This window comes from Perognathus longimembris, chromosome 23, assembly GCF_023159225.1.
Source record: "Perognathus longimembris pacificus isolate PPM17 chromosome 23, ASM2315922v1, whole genome shotgun sequence".
NCBI lineage: Eukaryota > Metazoa > Chordata > Mammalia > Rodentia > Heteromyidae > Perognathus > Perognathus longimembris.
The window spans coordinates 6,647,748-6,664,792 of NC_063183.1; the positions used below are offsets into that span (position 1 = coordinate 6,647,748).

A 17,045-nucleotide genomic window follows, 5' to 3' on the forward strand; every position below is an offset into this window, starting at 1 on the left:
TGAGAAATAGTGCTGGGATTGACTAGTGATATCTGCCACAGAACTGGAGCTGAAGAACAGAAGTTTATGCTGAGAAGTATCACAGGGCACAGTATAAATACCTGATCTGTTGTAGATGTATTTTCATTGCAAGCAAGTAGTGAAAAAATGTTCTCTACCAATAAGGCCTTAGCTAAGTCTTAGAATTTCATTGTTGGTAAGATGCAGACAAGGCAGACCCTCAGCTGGAACTATGTAAAGGCTAGACATGATATGGGTTGTATTCTTCTCATCCTCAGGTCTGCATTCAAGATCTCATCTCCCCCATCAACGTCTCTCTGAATTTCTCTCTGCTGGAAGATGAAGAGACACCGGGGGACCCAGCCATGGTAAGAAGGGATTGGCTGAATACTCAAGGGACACTAGAGCAAAGTAGAAATTTCATTTGTGGAGAAGTGATGTATTATGCATGACTCTTTGACTATAATCAACAGAAACTAAATATGGCATAAATAATCAGGAAAAAGATTTTTAGGAATTTGCATTTAAAAGGAATTTGAGGGCTGGGAATATGGCCTAGTGGCAAGAGTGCTCGTCTTGTATACCTGAAGCCAGGTTCGATTCCTCAGCACCACATAAATAGAAAAAGCCAGAAGTGGCGCTGTGGCTCAAGTGGCAGAGTGCTAGCCTTGAGCAAAAAGAAACCAGGGACAGTGCTCAGGCCCTGAGTCCAAGGCCCAGGACTAGCAAAAAACCAAACAAATGAAAAAAAAAAACGGAATTTGAACTAGGTGCTGGTGGCTCACTCCTGTAAGCCTAGCTACTCAGGAGGCAGTAGTCTGAGGATCAGAGTTTGAAGCTAGATCTGGCAGAAAAGTAAGACTTATCTCCAACTGACCAAGAAAAAGCCCAAAGTGGCAGAGCATCAGCATTGAGTGAAAAATCTAAGCAAGAGTGGGAGACCCTGAGTTCAAGCCCCAGTACTGGCGCAAAAAATAAACAAACAAATAAAGTTTGAAAGAGCAACTTTAGGAAGGAAGGGAATAGTTGATGATGGCAGGTTCTCTTGGTCCCTTCAGTGAACCTGCTCCAGGCCCTTGCCCCACTGCAGCCCCAAAGAGTGCTCATTTCTCAACGTAAATTCCAGAGATAGAACTTTACAAGGCCTAGCTCTAGGCTCAAGCCCTTCCTTATTGGTGGGAAGCAGGGCATCTTGATTAGCATCCTTGCCCATGTGTATTCAGCATCGGGGTGCTGGCACAGTAAGGAGGGACAACACTGACTGAGCCCTGGTTTTCAAAAGTCTGCCTTGTCAGGTGCCAATGGCTCACGCCTGGCATCCTAGTTACGTAGGAAGCTGAGATCTGAGGATCCCACTTCAAAGCCAGCATGGGCAGAAAAGTCCATAAAATCTTACCTCCAATTAATTAGCAAAAAATCCAGTAATGGAGCTTCAAACGACAGTGCTCCAGCCTTGAGTGAAAAAGCAGGTGGGAATGCAAGGCTCTGAGTTCAAGCCCTAGTACCAGTACAAAAACAAAAATAAATAAAGAAATGAAAGTCTGTCTTTTCTATAAAAGGCCAGGGATAAGCAGGCATGGCAGTTCTATGCCCCTAAGTCAGGGTTGGCAGATTTTGCCTGGAAAGAGCCTTATAGTAATGCTGTGGGCTCGGCAGGCCACGTGGTTTCTGTTGCAGCCAATCAGCTTTGCCTCTGTTGCAACAAAGCCACACCAAAGACAGACCAGTGGGTGGGCTGAGTCCTACTAACCCCATGTGTACTAAACGAGTGGGGCCCTGTCTTCCTGCCTAGATCGCTTACTGCTCTAAATCAGCAGCCTTGGCTTCCTGCTTCTCCACCTGTGTGTGCCTCTGGCTGCTCAGGCTCTAGCCTTCATGTGTGTACTGGAGGGCAGAAGAACAGTACCCCCTAAATACCCCACCTTAACACTTTCACTAACATCTCATGGGTCAGAACTTAGCCACGTGATTGTTCCCTGCTAAGTTGGAGGCTGTCTGGGTGAGGCTGTCTGTGTGGGTATTCCATTAGACAAAAAGTAGTAGTTCTGTTTTAAAGAGCTGAGAAAGAAGGTGTAGAGACCCTGGTCCTGCCACAGGCACTAATGCAAAGGCAAACTACGCAGTGTCGAAGCTCAGGGAAGATAGACGTGTAGTCACAGTCTAAGTTAAAAAGACTTCCTGGGAAAGTGCCCTTGGTTCTGGCTCTTGGAAAGGGGGTAGATTTTGGCTAGCTAGAGAAGGGACCGAGAGGGAGAAGGGGTCAAGGGAAATGGTCAGGTGGACCTCGCTTCTGGCAGAAAGATGGCTGAGCAAGTTCAAGACCCATTTTTCATGGAGTGATGGAGCGCTGAGTGTCAGTGTTGAGGGTCACAGGGAGGAGTCAGCAGAGACCACTAACAAGAGCCCCTCAACAAGGGTCTGGAGACTGCCTGGCCAGTGGCCTGAAGGCAGAGGAGGCTGGAGTCTTTCTAGAATATACCAACTGGTAACCCATAAAGCTTTCTAGGGTCTTATTACCCTTAGAATAAAGGGCCTTCCCATGGGAGCAAGTAGGGCATGCCAAGCCTCTGCCTCCCCTGGTACTACCACCAGAGAGGAGCACCCGTGGCCTGGGCACAGGTGGGAGAGCAGGGCCAGCCCTGTGGCCATGTTGGCTCTTAGGGGTAAGGCTGTAGGTGTTCCAGCTTTCCTCTTCCTGAGGCCTATGACTTCAGCAGAGCTCTCCTGTCTCTCCTTATTCAGATCAAAGACATGCAGCCCATTCTGAGACCCGGGCCACACTCTGAAATCATAGAGGTAAGAAAAGGGCAGAGTTTGGGGTTTAGCTCAGTGGAAGAGCACTTGCCTGGCAATTTCAAGACTCTGAATTTGGTCGTTGGGCGGAGCAGGGGTTGGGGGGCAGATTCAGGCTCAGTCTAGCTTGGCCCCTGTTGGTCTGAGCCTGAGTCTCCCAGTCTGTGTTCTTGACTTTCAGATCCCTTTTGAGAAGAACTGTGGGGAGGATAAGAAGTGTGAAGCGAATTTGGCACTGTCCTTGCCTGCCAGGTCTGTAGGGCTTCCACCTCTCAATTAGGTACTGGTTCCTGAGGCTGCCAAAAAGAACTCTGGATTCAAGTTCTCTCTACCTACCTCTCTACCCCCTGAATATGTCAGCAGGGTATACCACCTCCCTCTCCGGGCCTCAGTTTCCCTCTGAAAAACACCATTCTCAGGCCAGGTGGGGTAGTATACATCTACAGTCCCTGCTACATGTGAGGCATGGGTAGGAGAACTGTAGTGTAGGATGACCTGGGCAAAAAAATGGAATTCCCTATTTGAAAAAAATAAGACAAAAAGGGGATAGAGGTCAAGCTCATGTGGTAGATTGCCTGCCTAGCAAGCACAAAGCTCTGAGTTCAAATCTCAACATCACACACACACAAACAAAGGAATAAGTTCAGCTGGGCACTGGTGGCTCACACCTGTAATCCTAGCTACTCAGGAGGCTGAGATCTGAGGATTGTGTTTCAAAGCGAACCCAGGCAGGAAAGTCTGTGAGACTCTTATCTCCAATTAACCACCCGAAAACTGGAAATGGAGCTGTGGCTCAAAGTGGTAGAGTGCTAGCCTTGAGCAAAAGAGTTCAAGGACAGTACCCAGACCCTGAGTTTAAGCCCCATGAGCACAGAGAGGCTCAGGGACAGCGCTCAGGCCCAGAGTTCAAGCCTCGGGATCAGCAAAACATCAACAACAAACTCCAAAGGAATAAATTGGAGTCCTTATGATGAGATGTGTACACAGGAGCTGGTTTTTGGTGTCTGTCAGTCCTTTGATTCTGGAGTGCCTACCTCATTCCTGCTTGCTTTATCTTGCCTCTGCAGATCCAGATCCCTGCCTCTGACACCCTCTGCGAGCCTGGATGTAGAGTGGGTGCTGAGTAACCAGGGAGAAGATGCCTATTGGGTCCAGCTAGTCCTGGAGTTCCCGAGTGGCCTATCCTTCCGCAAGGCAGAAGTGCTCAAGGTGAGCCAGGAAGCCGCTGGTGCTGAGATTCCTGCTGGGGCCCTGCTGCCTCCTTGGACCTCAGGCAGCCAGGGCAGAGTTGGGTATGCAGAGATCTGAGGGCCATGCCCTTAAGTTCTGTGCGCTGAGGCCCACAGCTTACCTTCTTAGATCCACAATGAAAAAGTGGGGATAGGGGCTGGGAATGTGGCTTAGTGGCAGAGTGTTTGTTTAGCATGCATGAAGCCCTGGGTTCGATTCCTCAGCACCACATAAACAGAAAAGACTGGAAGTGGTGCTATGGCTCACGTGGTAGAGTGCTAGCCTTGAGCAAAAGAAGCCAGGAACAGTGCTCAGGCCCTGAGTTTAAATTCCAGGACTGGGGGCTGGGAATATGGCCTAGTGGCAAGAGTGCTCGCCTCGTATACATGAAGCCCTGGGTTCGATTCCCAAGCACCACATATATAGAAAAAGCCAGAAGTGGTGCTGTGGGTCAAGTGGCAGAGTGCTAGCCTTGAGAAAAAAAAAAAAAGCCAGGGACAGTGCTCAGGCCCTGAGTCAAGGCCCAGGACTAGCTAAATAAATAAATAAATAAATAAATCCCAGGACTGGCCAAAAATAAAAAAGGATACTCACAGTTTAACGAAAAGAGGCCTGTGGAACCTGTTCAAGGACAATGTGCCATACAGTGACACCACCTCAGAGAGGTGCCAGTGTCCGAGCAGTATATGTCACTTTTATTTTTAAATTGTTATAAAGGTGAGACATCTTTAAAAAAAAAAAAAGGATGATCAGTGCTACACAATAGTGGCTCATACCTATAATCCTAACTACACAGGAAACTGATAACTAAGAATCCACCTTTGAAGCCAGCCTGAGCAGAGAAGTTCATCAGACTCTTATTTCCAATTAACTAGCCAAAAGTAGAGGGATATCTCAAGTGTAGAGCACCATCCTTGAGCAAAAAGCTAAGGGAGGACAGCATCCAGACCCTGAGTTCAAGCCCCAGGTTTGGCAAAAAAAAAAAGACACCTTTATTTATTTATTTATTATTTATTTACTAATTTGTTTATTTTGTAGGCTAGGAGTCTTGCACATACTAGGAAAATGTTCTACCACTACTCTAAGTCTGTAGCCCAGAAATGACTACTTTTAATCTTTTGGTGTTTTTCCTTCTTATTTCCATTGTATAATTTCATATAGTTACACACACACACACACACACACACACACACACACACACACACACACACTTCAGATGTGTGACTTATGCAGTAGAACATTTACTTAGCAAGCAGAAGGCCTTGAATTCAAATTTCTATTATGCTAATTGCTCACACCTGTAACCCTAGAAACTCAGGAGGCTGAGATCTGAGAATCACAGTTCCAAGCCAGTCTGGGCAGGGAAGGCTATGAGACTCTATCTCTAATTATTCATCAAGAATCCAGAAGTGGAGCTACATCTCAACTAGTGGAGCTAGCCTTGAGCAAACAAACTCAGGGACAGAGCCTAGATCCCGAGTTGTGATGTTATATAAATGTGATCATTTATTTCATTTTGTTTTTTTTTTTTCCTGTCCTTGAACTCAGGGCCTGGGCACTGTCCTTGAGCTTCTTTTTGCTCAAGACTCGCACTCTACCACTTGAGCCACAGTGCCACTTCTGGCTTATTTGTTTATGTAGTACTGAGGAATTGAACCCAGAGCTTCATGCATGCTAGGCAAGCACTCTACCACTAAGCCACATTCCCAGCCAATGTCATCACTTAACATAATGTAATATAAATGTTACCATTTAAACAGTCCCTAAGCCTGCAGCTCATTAGGCATTGAGTATACCTACATGGTTGTACAGCTATCTATTTCCAGAATGTTTAGATCACTCCAAATTCTTAAAGCAGTGTCTCCTCACTTCCTGCCTCTGTCCCTATAACCTCTAATCTACTTTCTATTCCTGTGAATTGGCATTTGCTAGGTAGTTTATATGAACAGAATGATACAGTATTTGTCTTTTGTGCCTAGCTTATTTTATGCAGTTTAAAGTTTTTTTTCCGTTTTTTTTGCCAGTCCTGGGGCTTGGACTTAGGGCCTGAGCACTGTCCCTGGCTTCTTTTTGCTCAAGGCTAGCACTCTGCCACTTGAGCCACAGCGCCACTTCTGGCCATTTTCTGTATATGTGGTGCTGGGGAATCGAACCCAGGGCCTCATGTATATGAGGCAGGCACTCTTGCCACTAGGCCATATCCCCAGCCCCCCCCTTTTTTTTTCCATTTTGTTTTATTTATTTATTTATTTTAGACAGTGTTTCCCTATGTTACCTAGCCTGGCCTCAAACTCCTAGACTCCAGTGATCCTCCTACCTCTGCCTCTCAAGTAGCCAGAACTGTATATGCGTGCCACTGTGCCCCACTGTGCCCCTGGTTGTTTGATTTGCTTCTCTACGAACGTTCCTGACAGGGACAGACCCCTGCAGGAGGGCTCATGGCCTCTGAGTCCTGTCCACGGACAAGTCCCTGTTCTTTCTGCTTCCAGCCACACAGCCAGGTACCTATAAACTGTGAGGAGCGTCCTGAGGAAGCCGGGCTCCTGACCAAGATGCTCTCATGCAATGTGAGCTCTCCCATCTTCAAAGCAGGCAGCTTGGTAAGCGCTGCCTCTCCTTCCCTGGGAGCCTTCAGCCACAGCGGGTGGGGGAAGGGAGTTTTTGGCTCTGAGGAGGGAGCAGGTGGTTGGCCAGGAAGGGCCCTCCCCACCCCATGAACTGCTTTGTGTCTGGTGTCAGAGTCCGGATTTGGGCCTCAGACAAATCTGGGACTGGTTATTCATTCACACATGGCCTGACTCTCTTTAGCCTCACTTCTCCTCATCTATACAATGGGGGTGAAACACCAGCCCAGTGTTGCGGGGAGCACTTGCTATGTGTTCACCTCCATTCTGGTGACTGAGCTGGGCTGTGAGGCCCCTGAGCCTACCTGGGCCCCCATGTCTTCCTTCCCTCTCCTGCCCTGCCAGGTTGGTGTGCAAGTGATGTTTAACACTCTGACAAACAGCTCCTGGGAGGACTTTGCGGAGCTCCTTGCCACTGTGCACTGGTAAGCAGGCCCTACATACCAGCACTTGCTTTGGCCCTCTCCCAGCCTGGCCATGCCCTTTTAACACTGCCCTCCCCCTCCCCCTTGCAGCCAGAATGAGGACTCTGGGCTCCTGGAGGACAACGTGGCTGCCACCCGCATCCCTGTCCTGTACCCCATCAACATCCTCATTGAAGAGTGAGTCTGAGCTTCATCCACCCCTTTTCCCAGTCAGTCTCCCCCTCCAGGGCCCAGCCTCATCGCCCTGGGTCCCCTCTCAGCCCTGTTCCTTTGCTCAAGCTTGGAAGAGTGGGCAGATAGAACTGATCCCAGCCACACATCCTGAAGTCTTCAGAGCTACAAAGATGGAGGCCCTTTAAGAACTCTGAGTCAGTAACATTCCCCTGTGAAAGGAAAAGCCATGTTAGATGTGCACACTGGCTGGCTGCGGGCTGTCCCTGGAGCTTTCCACTCCTCCCAGCAGCTGTGTCTTTCTTCATCTTCCTAATGAACACGCGCTCAGAGAAGGCATATGCTTTCCCAAGGTCACATGGTGTGGAAAGGCTGAAGTCTGCATTTAAGTCTGACCTCAGAGCTGTGAGCCAAGCTCTCCATGGCTCTAGCGGCTAGCAGTGCTAGGGAGATGGGAGAAAGGTTTCCACAGTGACCCTTGCCCTCTGGAGCTTAAGGTCCAGTCATACAGCCCCAAATCAGAACCGGTGACTCTCCGAAGGCTCTAGCAGGAAGCACTCCTGGGGGTGTCTAGTGAGATGTTCTAGCAAAGGAAAACCAGGAAAGCAGAGTGTTGGTTTTTTGTTGTTGTTGTTTTGTTGTTTTTTTTTGGCCAGTCCTGGGCCTTGGACTCAGGGCCTGAGCACTGTCCCTGGCCTCTTCTTGCTCAAGGCTAGCACTCTGCCACCTGAGCCACAGCGCCCCCTCTGGCCGTTTTCCATATATGTGGTGCTGGGGAATCGAACTGAGAGCTTCATGTGTAGGAGGCAAGCACTCTTGCCACTAGGCCATACTCCCAGCCCGAGTGTTGGGTTTTTTAAGTTGGCTCAGTGAGATGAGGACAGAGACAGTGTCTGAGCTCAGCCAAGTGGAATGATATTGAGAAAAAAATTAGAGCCTGAGCTGGGTGCTGGTGGCTTATGCCTGTAATCCTAGCTACTCGGGAGGCTGAAGACTGAAGATCGTGGTTCGAAGCCAGCCTAAGCAGGAAAGTCCATGAGACTCTTATTTCCAATGAACCACCAGAAAACTTGGAGTTGTGGCCCAAGTGGTACAGCACTGGCCTTGAGCAAAAAAAGGTCAAGGACAGTGCCCAGGCCCTGAATTCAAGCCCCACAATCAGCAAAAATATAAAAGAAGAGATGAGAGTTTTGTGGAGAAGGTGGAGGTTGGCCTGGGGTCTGAATGATAGGGACAGGAAGAAGGGTATGAGGGTAAGGAGCATGCATATTCGCTGAGGGCACAGGTGGATAAGCAGTGGGAAGGTAGCCCGCCTTGACTTGGGGCTTGGAACTGACCTGGCAGAAAGCATGGAGCAAGGTCAGGTGCTGAGCCAGTGAGCAGAAGATGAGAATTGTGTCAGGAAGATCAGCTGGAAGGGTGCTGGGGGAGAGGGAGGCAAAGACCAGAAGATGGAGAAGCCGTTAGGTAGCATGCCAGAGGGAGGATGCAGTTTTCAGGCTCGGCCCATCCCCAGGCTTCAGTGCTGCCCCTTTATGGGACTTAGATTCCAAAGGACTGAGATGGTGCCTGTGTGACCCACAGCCCACAGCTGGCAGCTCCTAGCTTTCCTGGAGTCCCTGTTGCCATCTCTGCTACCGTCTGTCTCTGCCCTTCTCTCTCCACAGCCAGGAGAACTCCACACTGTACATCAGCTTCACCTCCAAAGGTCCCAAGATCCACCAAGTCCAGCATATCTACCAGGTATGAACCTCAATGGTGGAGGAGCTTTATGGAGATTTGAACTGAGGGCCTCCTGCTTTCTAGGCAGGTACTCTACCACTTGAGCCACATTCCCAGCCCTCGAACCTAGGGTTTTTTGTTTTTTTTGTGGTTTTTTTTTTTTTTTTGCCAGTCCTGAGCCTTGAACTCAGGGCCTGCGCACTGTCCCTGAACTTCTTTTGCTCAAGGCTAGCACTCTCCCACTTGAGCCATAGCACCACTTCTAGCCTTTTCTGTTTATGTGGTACTGAGGAATTGAACCCAGGGCTTCATGCATGCTAGGGAAGCACTCTACTGCTAAACCATATTCCCAGCTGATGAACCTAGGTTTTTTGTGTGTATTTATTTATTCATTGTGCTAGTCCACTGGTCCTGGGGCTTGAACTCAGGGCCTAGGTGCTGTTCCTAAGAATTCTCATGCTCACAACTAGTGTTCTACCACTTGAGCCAGAGCTCTACTCTCATTGTGTGTGTGTGTGTGTGTGTGTGTGTGTGTGTGTGTGTGTGTCTCTAATTGGAGATGAGAGTCTTAAGGACTTGCCTGCCTAGGCTGGCTTTGAGCCCTTATCCTCAGATCTCTGCTTCCTGAGTAGCTAGGATTATGGGAGTGAGCCACAGATGTCCAGCTAGAACATAGGGGTTGTTTTGTTTTGTTTCATTTTTTTTCAGTTGTGGGGTTTGAACTCACAAGCTAGCACTCTACCACTTTGAGCCATAGCACTACTTCTAGTTTTCTGGTGGTTCATTGGACATAGGAGTTTCACGGACTTTTCTGCCCAGGCTGGCTTTGAACCATGATCCTCAAATCTCAGCCTCCTGGGTAGCTCTGATTACAAGTATGAGCCACCAGCACCTGGCTGAACCTAGGTTTTTATCCAAACATTTTGAGCTTCTGTTTTATTTCAAGTCCTCTACTAAGTACTGGGTCCCCTGATGTTCACACCCACCCCCCACGTTCTGTGCCTGGTGCTTTGTAGATGTAGCCCCTACACCACATGGTCACCCCCACATTTCCCACAGCATCCTGTGCAGTTCCATAAGACAGGCCTTGGTGTGCCTCTCATATACACAAGAACTTTGTGCAGTGTACTGGTCATGAAAGAGGAGGGCAGCTTTTGAGAATCCAGATCCGTGAACTTGACCTCCACAGTCGTGCTCTGCCTTTTCTCATGAAGTATGATTAGTGATGCTGGGTGAGCCTCGAGCTGCCCTGGCACCCCCCTATCTCTCCTGCACATTCAACCCCTCCTCATCTCAAAGACTCTGACCCATTGCTCATAGTTCACTTCACCTTCTGCCTCTAACATTAGGGCTTATCAACTGACTGATGTTTAAAATGCTCACAAACAACTGGACACAGGTGGCTCATACCTGTCATCCTAGCTACTCAGGAGGCTGAGATCTGAGGATCACAAGTTAAAGCCAGTCTGGGTAGGAAAAAATCTGTGAGAGTCATGTCTAGTAACCACCAGAAAACCAGAAGTGGCACTGTGGCTCAAAGTGGTAGAGCACTAGCCTTGAGCAAAAAACCTAGGGACGGTGCCCAGGCCCTGAGTTCAAGTCCCCCAGCCCCCAAAAATGCTCACAAATGTGTATTGGATGAATAAACAACAAAGCCCTTCAAACTGAATGTACATTTCCCAGCTTGACCTCTCTAGTACATGTCTGTGTTATGTCTGCACCACTTTCGCACACATTTCTAGCTCTCCTAGTCATGGCACAGATAACTTAGTTATTTTTTTTAAAAAGTGCTCAGGAGCCAGGTGTCTGTGGCTCATGCCTGTAATCCTAGCTACTCAGAAAGTCGAGATTTAAGGATCAAAGTTTGAAGCCAATCTGGGCAGGAAAGTCCATTGGTGTCTCTCTCTCTCAACAAAGAAAAACCTATTGTTTCCATTTCTTGGAGTCCATTTCAATAAATATTATTTTATATGGTTAGGTGTACATAGGCATTGTGTCTTTATGTTCCTGAGACTCTTATTTTCAATTAATCAACAAAAAGCCAGAAGTAGAGCTGTGCCTCTAACCTAGAGCATAAAAGCTTAGGGACAGTGCCCAGGCCCAGAGTTCAAGCCCCCAAACCAGTGAAAGAGAGAGACAGACAGACAGAGTGAGGGAGAGAAGGAAGGAAGGAAAGAAGGATGGGTAGAAGAAAAGAAGGAAGGAAGGGAGGGAGAGAGGGAGGGTGGGAGGGAGGGAGGGAGGACGAAAAAGAAATCAGGAAATGGCTCTTGATTCATTGCAGTTGCCAAAGTAAGTCTTTCCTAACCTGCATTGTACAACTAATCTTTGCATCTTGTTAAATATTCATGCATGCATTCGTTTGTTCATTCATTCAAAAAGCTCCTTTTTGGGGCTGGGGATATGGCCTAGTGGCAAGGGTGCTTGCCTCGTATACATGAGACCCTGGGTTCAATTCCCCAGCACCACATATACAGAAAATGGCCAGAAGTGGCACTGTGGCTCAAGTGGCAGAGTGCTAGCCTTGAGCAAAAAGAAGCCAGGGACAGTGCTCAGGCCCTGAGTCCAAGCCCAGGACTGGCCAAAAAAACAAAAAAACAAGAAAACAAAAAAAAGAGCTCCTTTTTGGCTGGAGATTTATCTCAGTGGTGGATCAAATGCTTAGCGTGTACAAAGCCTTGGTTCAATCCCAGCTCCAAACAAAAAGAAAAGTGACCCTACCAGCTGGGTACGGTAGCAAGCAGGAGGCAGAGAAGACCTCAGACATGGCCGTCCTCTGGAAGCTGCAGGCACAGCAGCCCCTTGCCTGTCCTAAGCGGGGCAGACTCCATGCCGTGGGACCTAGGCAAGAGATGCCCCGTCTTTGGGGCATCAGCCAGACATTTAGAGGAAGAAATAGGAGGGGAGAGGAACTTGCAAGATGGGTGAGGGCTGTCACATGGAAGCCTGTGAGGGTGGAGGCAGGTGTGCTCTTTGTGGGCACTTCCTGGCCGTGCCTAGCACCTCAACCATGGAAGACCCCAGGGCCCACGGAATGGGAGGCAGTTGGAGTGGCTGACATTCGGACTCTACAGTCTGGTTTTTGTTTTGTGCCACTCCTGGGGCTGGAACTCAAAGTCTGGGCACTGTTCCTTAGTTTATTGCTCAAGGCTGGTGCCACTCGAACCACAACTCCACTTCCAGATTTTTTTTTGGTGCCAATCCTGGGGCCTGAACTTAGGGCCTGGGCACTGTCCTCAGCTTTTTTGCTCAAGGCTAGCACTCTACCATTACCATGTGAGCCACAGCACCACTTCTGACCATTTTCTATATATGTGGTGCTGGGGAATCGAACCCAGGGCTTCATGTATACGAGGCAAGCACTCTTGCGACTAAGCCATATTTCTAGGCCAGGCTTTTTTTTTTTTTTTTTCAATGATTAATTGGAAATAAGAGTCTCACCGACTTTCCTGCCCAGGCTGGCTTTGAACTGTAATCCTAAAATCTCAGCCTCCTCAGACACTAGGATTAAGGTGAGCCACCAGCCCCTGAATTATTCTCTGTCTTCTGTGCCAGGTACGGATTCAGCCTTCTGTCCACGACCACAGTATGCCCCTCCTGGAAGCCTTGGTGCGGGTGCCACAGCTGGATAGTGGTGGGCCCATCACTCACACCTGGAGAGTGCAGATGGTGAGTGCCACCCAGAAAAGCGGGGGAGACCAGCCAGGAAGGGAGGGGGCTGATCCAGGAAGGTGGATGGATCAGAATCTCATAGACTCAACGAAGGGAGGAAAACTGGGTCACCCTGGTATTATCTGGGGTGAGAAGAGGCCTTTGGAGCCAACTGGATCCCCCCCATTCCTAGGAACCTCCTGTTACCTGCTTTCATGAGGATCTGCGAATACCAGCCAATGTGTCCGAGGTATGGGGGTGTGAGCACTGGGGGCAGCAGTGGGCGGTGAGGGGGGAGGGGAGTGGGGAGGGGGGGAAACGACTGGGCTCTGACTCCTCTGCTCCTAGCCTTGTCTCCCTGGAGCTGCATTCCGCTGCCTCGTTGCCTTCAGGCCTGAGATCCTTGTGCATGTGATGGGCACCGTGGAGCTGGTGGAGGACATTGAGGTAGCATCTGCTTGAAGCTGCTAATGGGAAGTGGTTGGGAAGTCACCCCATTTTTCTGTATTATCCTGATGAAAAAAAAAATCTCCAAGTAGATACAGTTGCAGATGAAAGAACTGTGATTTGCTTGAAATGTGCCAGGTTGGTTTTGTGGGCCTGCAGATCGGTTTTGTTTTGTTTTGAGACAGAATCTTGCTATGTAGCCTTGGCTGATTTCAGCCGTCTTGTGCTGGGATAGCAGGTGTGCGCTCTGCGCCCCGTGGGAGGTACCTATGGGGAAACTTCTCACCATGAATGGAGAATGGTACATTAGAATGCCACAGGTTGTTCCATTGGACACCACACACACACACACACACACACACACACACCACACACACACACACACACACACACACACTGCATGGAGGAGGGCATAAGTTCATGGGACCCCATCCTGATACCTCCCCACTCTGCCCACAGGCCTCCTCCATGCTCAGCCTCTGCAGCTCCCTCTCCATCTCCTTCAACAGCAGCAAGCATTTCCATCTGTACGGCAGCAAGGCCGCCCAGGCACAGGTAGCCCTCGCCTTGAAGCCCGGGACAGGTGGCAGAGTGTCTCAGGAGCCCCGAGAAGGGCTTGTATGGGGGAGATAACTGGGAAAAAGGAAGGCTGGAACTTCCCCAAGTCAGCACTGTGGGCCATGAGGAAGCCTCACCCCCGTGGGGGCAAACCGCCGGTGAGGCGCTGCGCCTCAGGGGTCAGCTAAAGATGAGCCCTAGAGAAGCTGAGCACCCAGCCACCAGCCCCACGGTCAGTGCGGAGAGGGCTGCTCTGTACAGGCAGCAAGCCCGGAGCCCCAGAGTGGAGGGAAAGCAGGAAGCTCAGGCTAGCTGGCAGAAGAAAGATAAGCAGAAAACTCTGTGTGTGTGTGTGTGTGTGTGTGTGTGTGTGTGTGTGTGTCTGTGTCTGTGTGTGTGTCTGTGTCTGTGTGTGTGTCTGTGTCTGTGTCTGTGTGTCTGTGTGTCTGTGTGTGTGTGCCAGCCAGCCAGTACTGGGACTTAAACTTAGGGCCTGGGCGCTGTCCCTTAGGTTTTTCCGCCCAAGGCCGGCATCCTACCACTTAAGACATAACTCCACTTTTAGCTTTTTGCTGGCTAAGTGGATATTAGAGACTCATAGACTTTTCTGCCTGGGCTAGCTTCAAACCACAATCCACAGATTTTAGCTTCCTGAATAACTATGATTCCAGGTGTGAGCCACAGCACCGATAGAAATGAGCTCAGCAGTTTATCATGGGGCTATTAGGAAGTCACGAAGTCTTAGGGCCCATTTGTATCAAGTCATGGTAGTAACCACCGTGAGCAATGCCCTGGTCCACAGCCAGAGTTCGATGCTGTGGTACAGCCCAGATAGTTATCCTGAGACCTGGGCTGGGGGTGAGGGGTGGGTCCAGGCACAGGGGTTTCTAGGGGTGGGCCAGTTCTTCCCTGTACACTTGGGGCTCTCCCCCAGGTCCTCATGAAGGTGGACGTGGTGCACGAGAAGGCGATGCTCCATCTCTATGTGCTGAGTGGCATCGGGGGGTTGGTGCTGCTGCTGCTGATTTTCCTGGTGCTCTACAAGGTAAGAACTGCCAGGGGGACTGAGTATTGCCAGCACAACGAGGCCAGTTGGGCACTGGCAGGAGCCAGGGAGGAGAGTACCAAGGCCAGGGAACATGAGAGAATGGGTCTCACTGTACCGGTCCTTCTCAAGACAAAGCCTGGGAGACTCAAAGAGCAAGCGAGGCTTTTCCACCACTGCCCATCCTGGCAGCCAGGATTCAGTTCTGGGAGAGGAAAGGAAGGGAATGCCACCTAATGCCAGATGCGGACCTGCAAAGGCAGCCCGTAGCATACACGTACGTGGTCCCTGTAGGGACGAAGACCACACTGTGAAGGGGAACACTGCTAGGTGCAAACGCAAGGAGGGCTGCCTGTGCACTCTGGACTCAGCCTGACTCAAGCAGAAGAGGCCCTGGAAGACCTCCGGGGAGAGGTGGCATCTGAGCTGGAATTGGAAGGAGGAGTAGAAGTTAGAGATAAAAAAGAATGGAGGGCAGATATTCTGTGTAATAACCTCAAACATATCCAGACATTGGTGGCTCACGCCTATAACCCTAGCTGCTCAGGAAAATGAGACCTGAGGATCGCAGTTCAAAGCCAGCCCGGGCAGGAAAGTTCGTGAGAGTTATTTCCAATTAAGTACCAAAAGGTGGAGGTGGAGCTGTGGCTCAAGTGGTTGAGTGCCAGCCTTGAGTGAAAAAGTTAAGGGGCAGCACCCAGGTTCTGAGTTCAAGCCCCAGCACACACACACACACGTACACATGCAGAGAGAGAAGCTACCTAAAATTAAAAAGGGAGAGGTGATTTTTTGGCTTTTTGTTGTTGTTGTTCTCTAAAACAAAATGTCACTAAATTGCTCAAACTGGCCTCAAACTCCTTCCGCCTCTGCCTCTTGAGTGCTGGGATTGCAGATCGGAGCCACCACATCCAGCTTGGACAGAGGCTTTGTAGCGGACTCCATGCATCAGACACAGCAATGTACAAGACAGGCAGGACTCCCTATTGTGGGCCAGGCATATGTGATTACTTATGTACACCAAGTGCCTTTGCTCCTTGCAGAGGAGATTGGACTTGCACTCCCTCCATGTTTGTCTTCCTGCAGGTTGGATTCTTCAAGCGGAACCTGAAGAAAATGATGGAGGCTGACGGAGGTGTCCCAAATGGACTCCCTGGGGAAGGCATGGGGCCCCTGGTGGAATCTGAGAAGGAGGCCATGAATCAGGACTGCCTAGCGCCCCTCCACGGGGACGAGGCTCAGGATGGAGGGGACAAGGACTGAGGCCAAGACCTGCCGCCCATGGAGCCCAGGGCTGCACTGACTAAGCCTGAGGCTGCTCAGCTGCAGCCTGCATCTCACTATATGTCCTTGGCAAGTCACTCTTCTCCCTTTGCCTCGGTTTCCCTGTCCTGAGTCGGGTGCTCATCCCCGCCTTCATCCTCCGTGGGTACATGGTGAGACTCTGTGGGGAAAGGGCCAAGGCGGCCACAGAGGTAAGAACTCCTCGTGACCAGGCGGCCCCAGCTTCTGCCAGCCTGTCTTGGCTTTCTCCCTTGCAAGGGAACTTGCGATCTAAATTTGGAGAAACTGTAGTGCCACGACCCAGGAGGCTGCGGCAACCTTGCTAGTCGAGATGTCTCTGCCTCCCAGAACCGCCTCCACACCCGCCCGGCCTGGGAGCCCCCACTCCCTCATTCAGCCGCTGGAGAGCAGGTCCAGCCCTGCCACCGTATCGCTGCAGAACCCATCGCTCTTCAGCCAAAGACCAAATTCTTCAATAAGCCTTTAAGGCTGAGCACAATTGGGCCCCATCTCTCCTGGAGATGCTCCAGTCACCTCCGAGGCGCCAGCCTTTCTCAGGAGCCACACCCTACCTGCCTCTCTGCTTCTGCCCAGATGTCCCCTCTGCCCAGAACTGTCGTATTCCATTTCCTTGCCCAGTTCACTCCTGCTCAGCCCTCAGATCTCAGCCCCCCCACGTGGCCTCGTTGAGTTCCCTCATTGTCCACTCTGGCACCCCACCCTCACTGTCCACCCCCATGTTGTAGTTGTTCACTGTTTAATGTATGATATAACTTCTGCTTCTCACGCAGTGCACTCTGGGAGGGTAGGTGGGGTGGTACATACCTGCCTCACTCACCTGGAGCCCAGGTACATGTGACATAATTTCATTGAATTGAAGATGGACCCTGTGGGCTCAAAAAGCCCCCAAACTTTGGACAGGCCCCTGCTTCCCTGTCCTCCAAGGCTCAGCCTTCCCAGCCTTTCCCCTGGCTTCTTCACACCGTTCAGTGCCCCCAGGAGACCAAGCTCAAGGCGGAGACACAGACACCCCAGGCCCAACACCAGCCACAGTGCCTGTACATTTGTATCCAGTAAAATGGGAAAGACTGCCTGGTT

General features: G+C 50.2%; 1 protein-coding gene across 1 annotated transcript in view; it reads left to right on the plus strand.

Annotated features, from left to right (window-relative positions):
* Positions 1-16,537, plus strand: part of Itgal (integrin subunit alpha L) — a 34,108-nt gene extending 17,571 nt beyond the window's left edge. Inside the window, exons 18-31 of the mRNA XM_048333281.1 lie at positions 279-368; positions 2,743-2,796; positions 2,975-3,045; positions 3,861-4,002; positions 6,513-6,623; positions 6,993-7,072; positions 7,163-7,249; positions 8,911-8,986; positions 12,521-12,634; positions 12,810-12,866; positions 12,965-13,063; positions 13,523-13,618; positions 14,556-14,666; positions 15,750-16,537. Of these exons, the coding sequence (XP_048189238.1) occupies positions 279-368; positions 2,743-2,796; positions 2,975-3,045; positions 3,861-4,002; positions 6,513-6,623; positions 6,993-7,072; positions 7,163-7,249; positions 8,911-8,986; positions 12,521-12,634; positions 12,810-12,866; positions 12,965-13,063; positions 13,523-13,618; positions 14,556-14,666; positions 15,750-15,926 (1,365 nt within the window). The 3' untranslated portion in view covers positions 15,927-16,537. The remainder of the gene's footprint in view (positions 1-278; positions 369-2,742; positions 2,797-2,974; positions 3,046-3,860; positions 4,003-6,512; positions 6,624-6,992; positions 7,073-7,162; positions 7,250-8,910; positions 8,987-12,520; positions 12,635-12,809; positions 12,867-12,964; positions 13,064-13,522; positions 13,619-14,555; positions 14,667-15,749) is intronic.
* Positions 16,538-17,045: the final 508 nt, after the last annotated feature.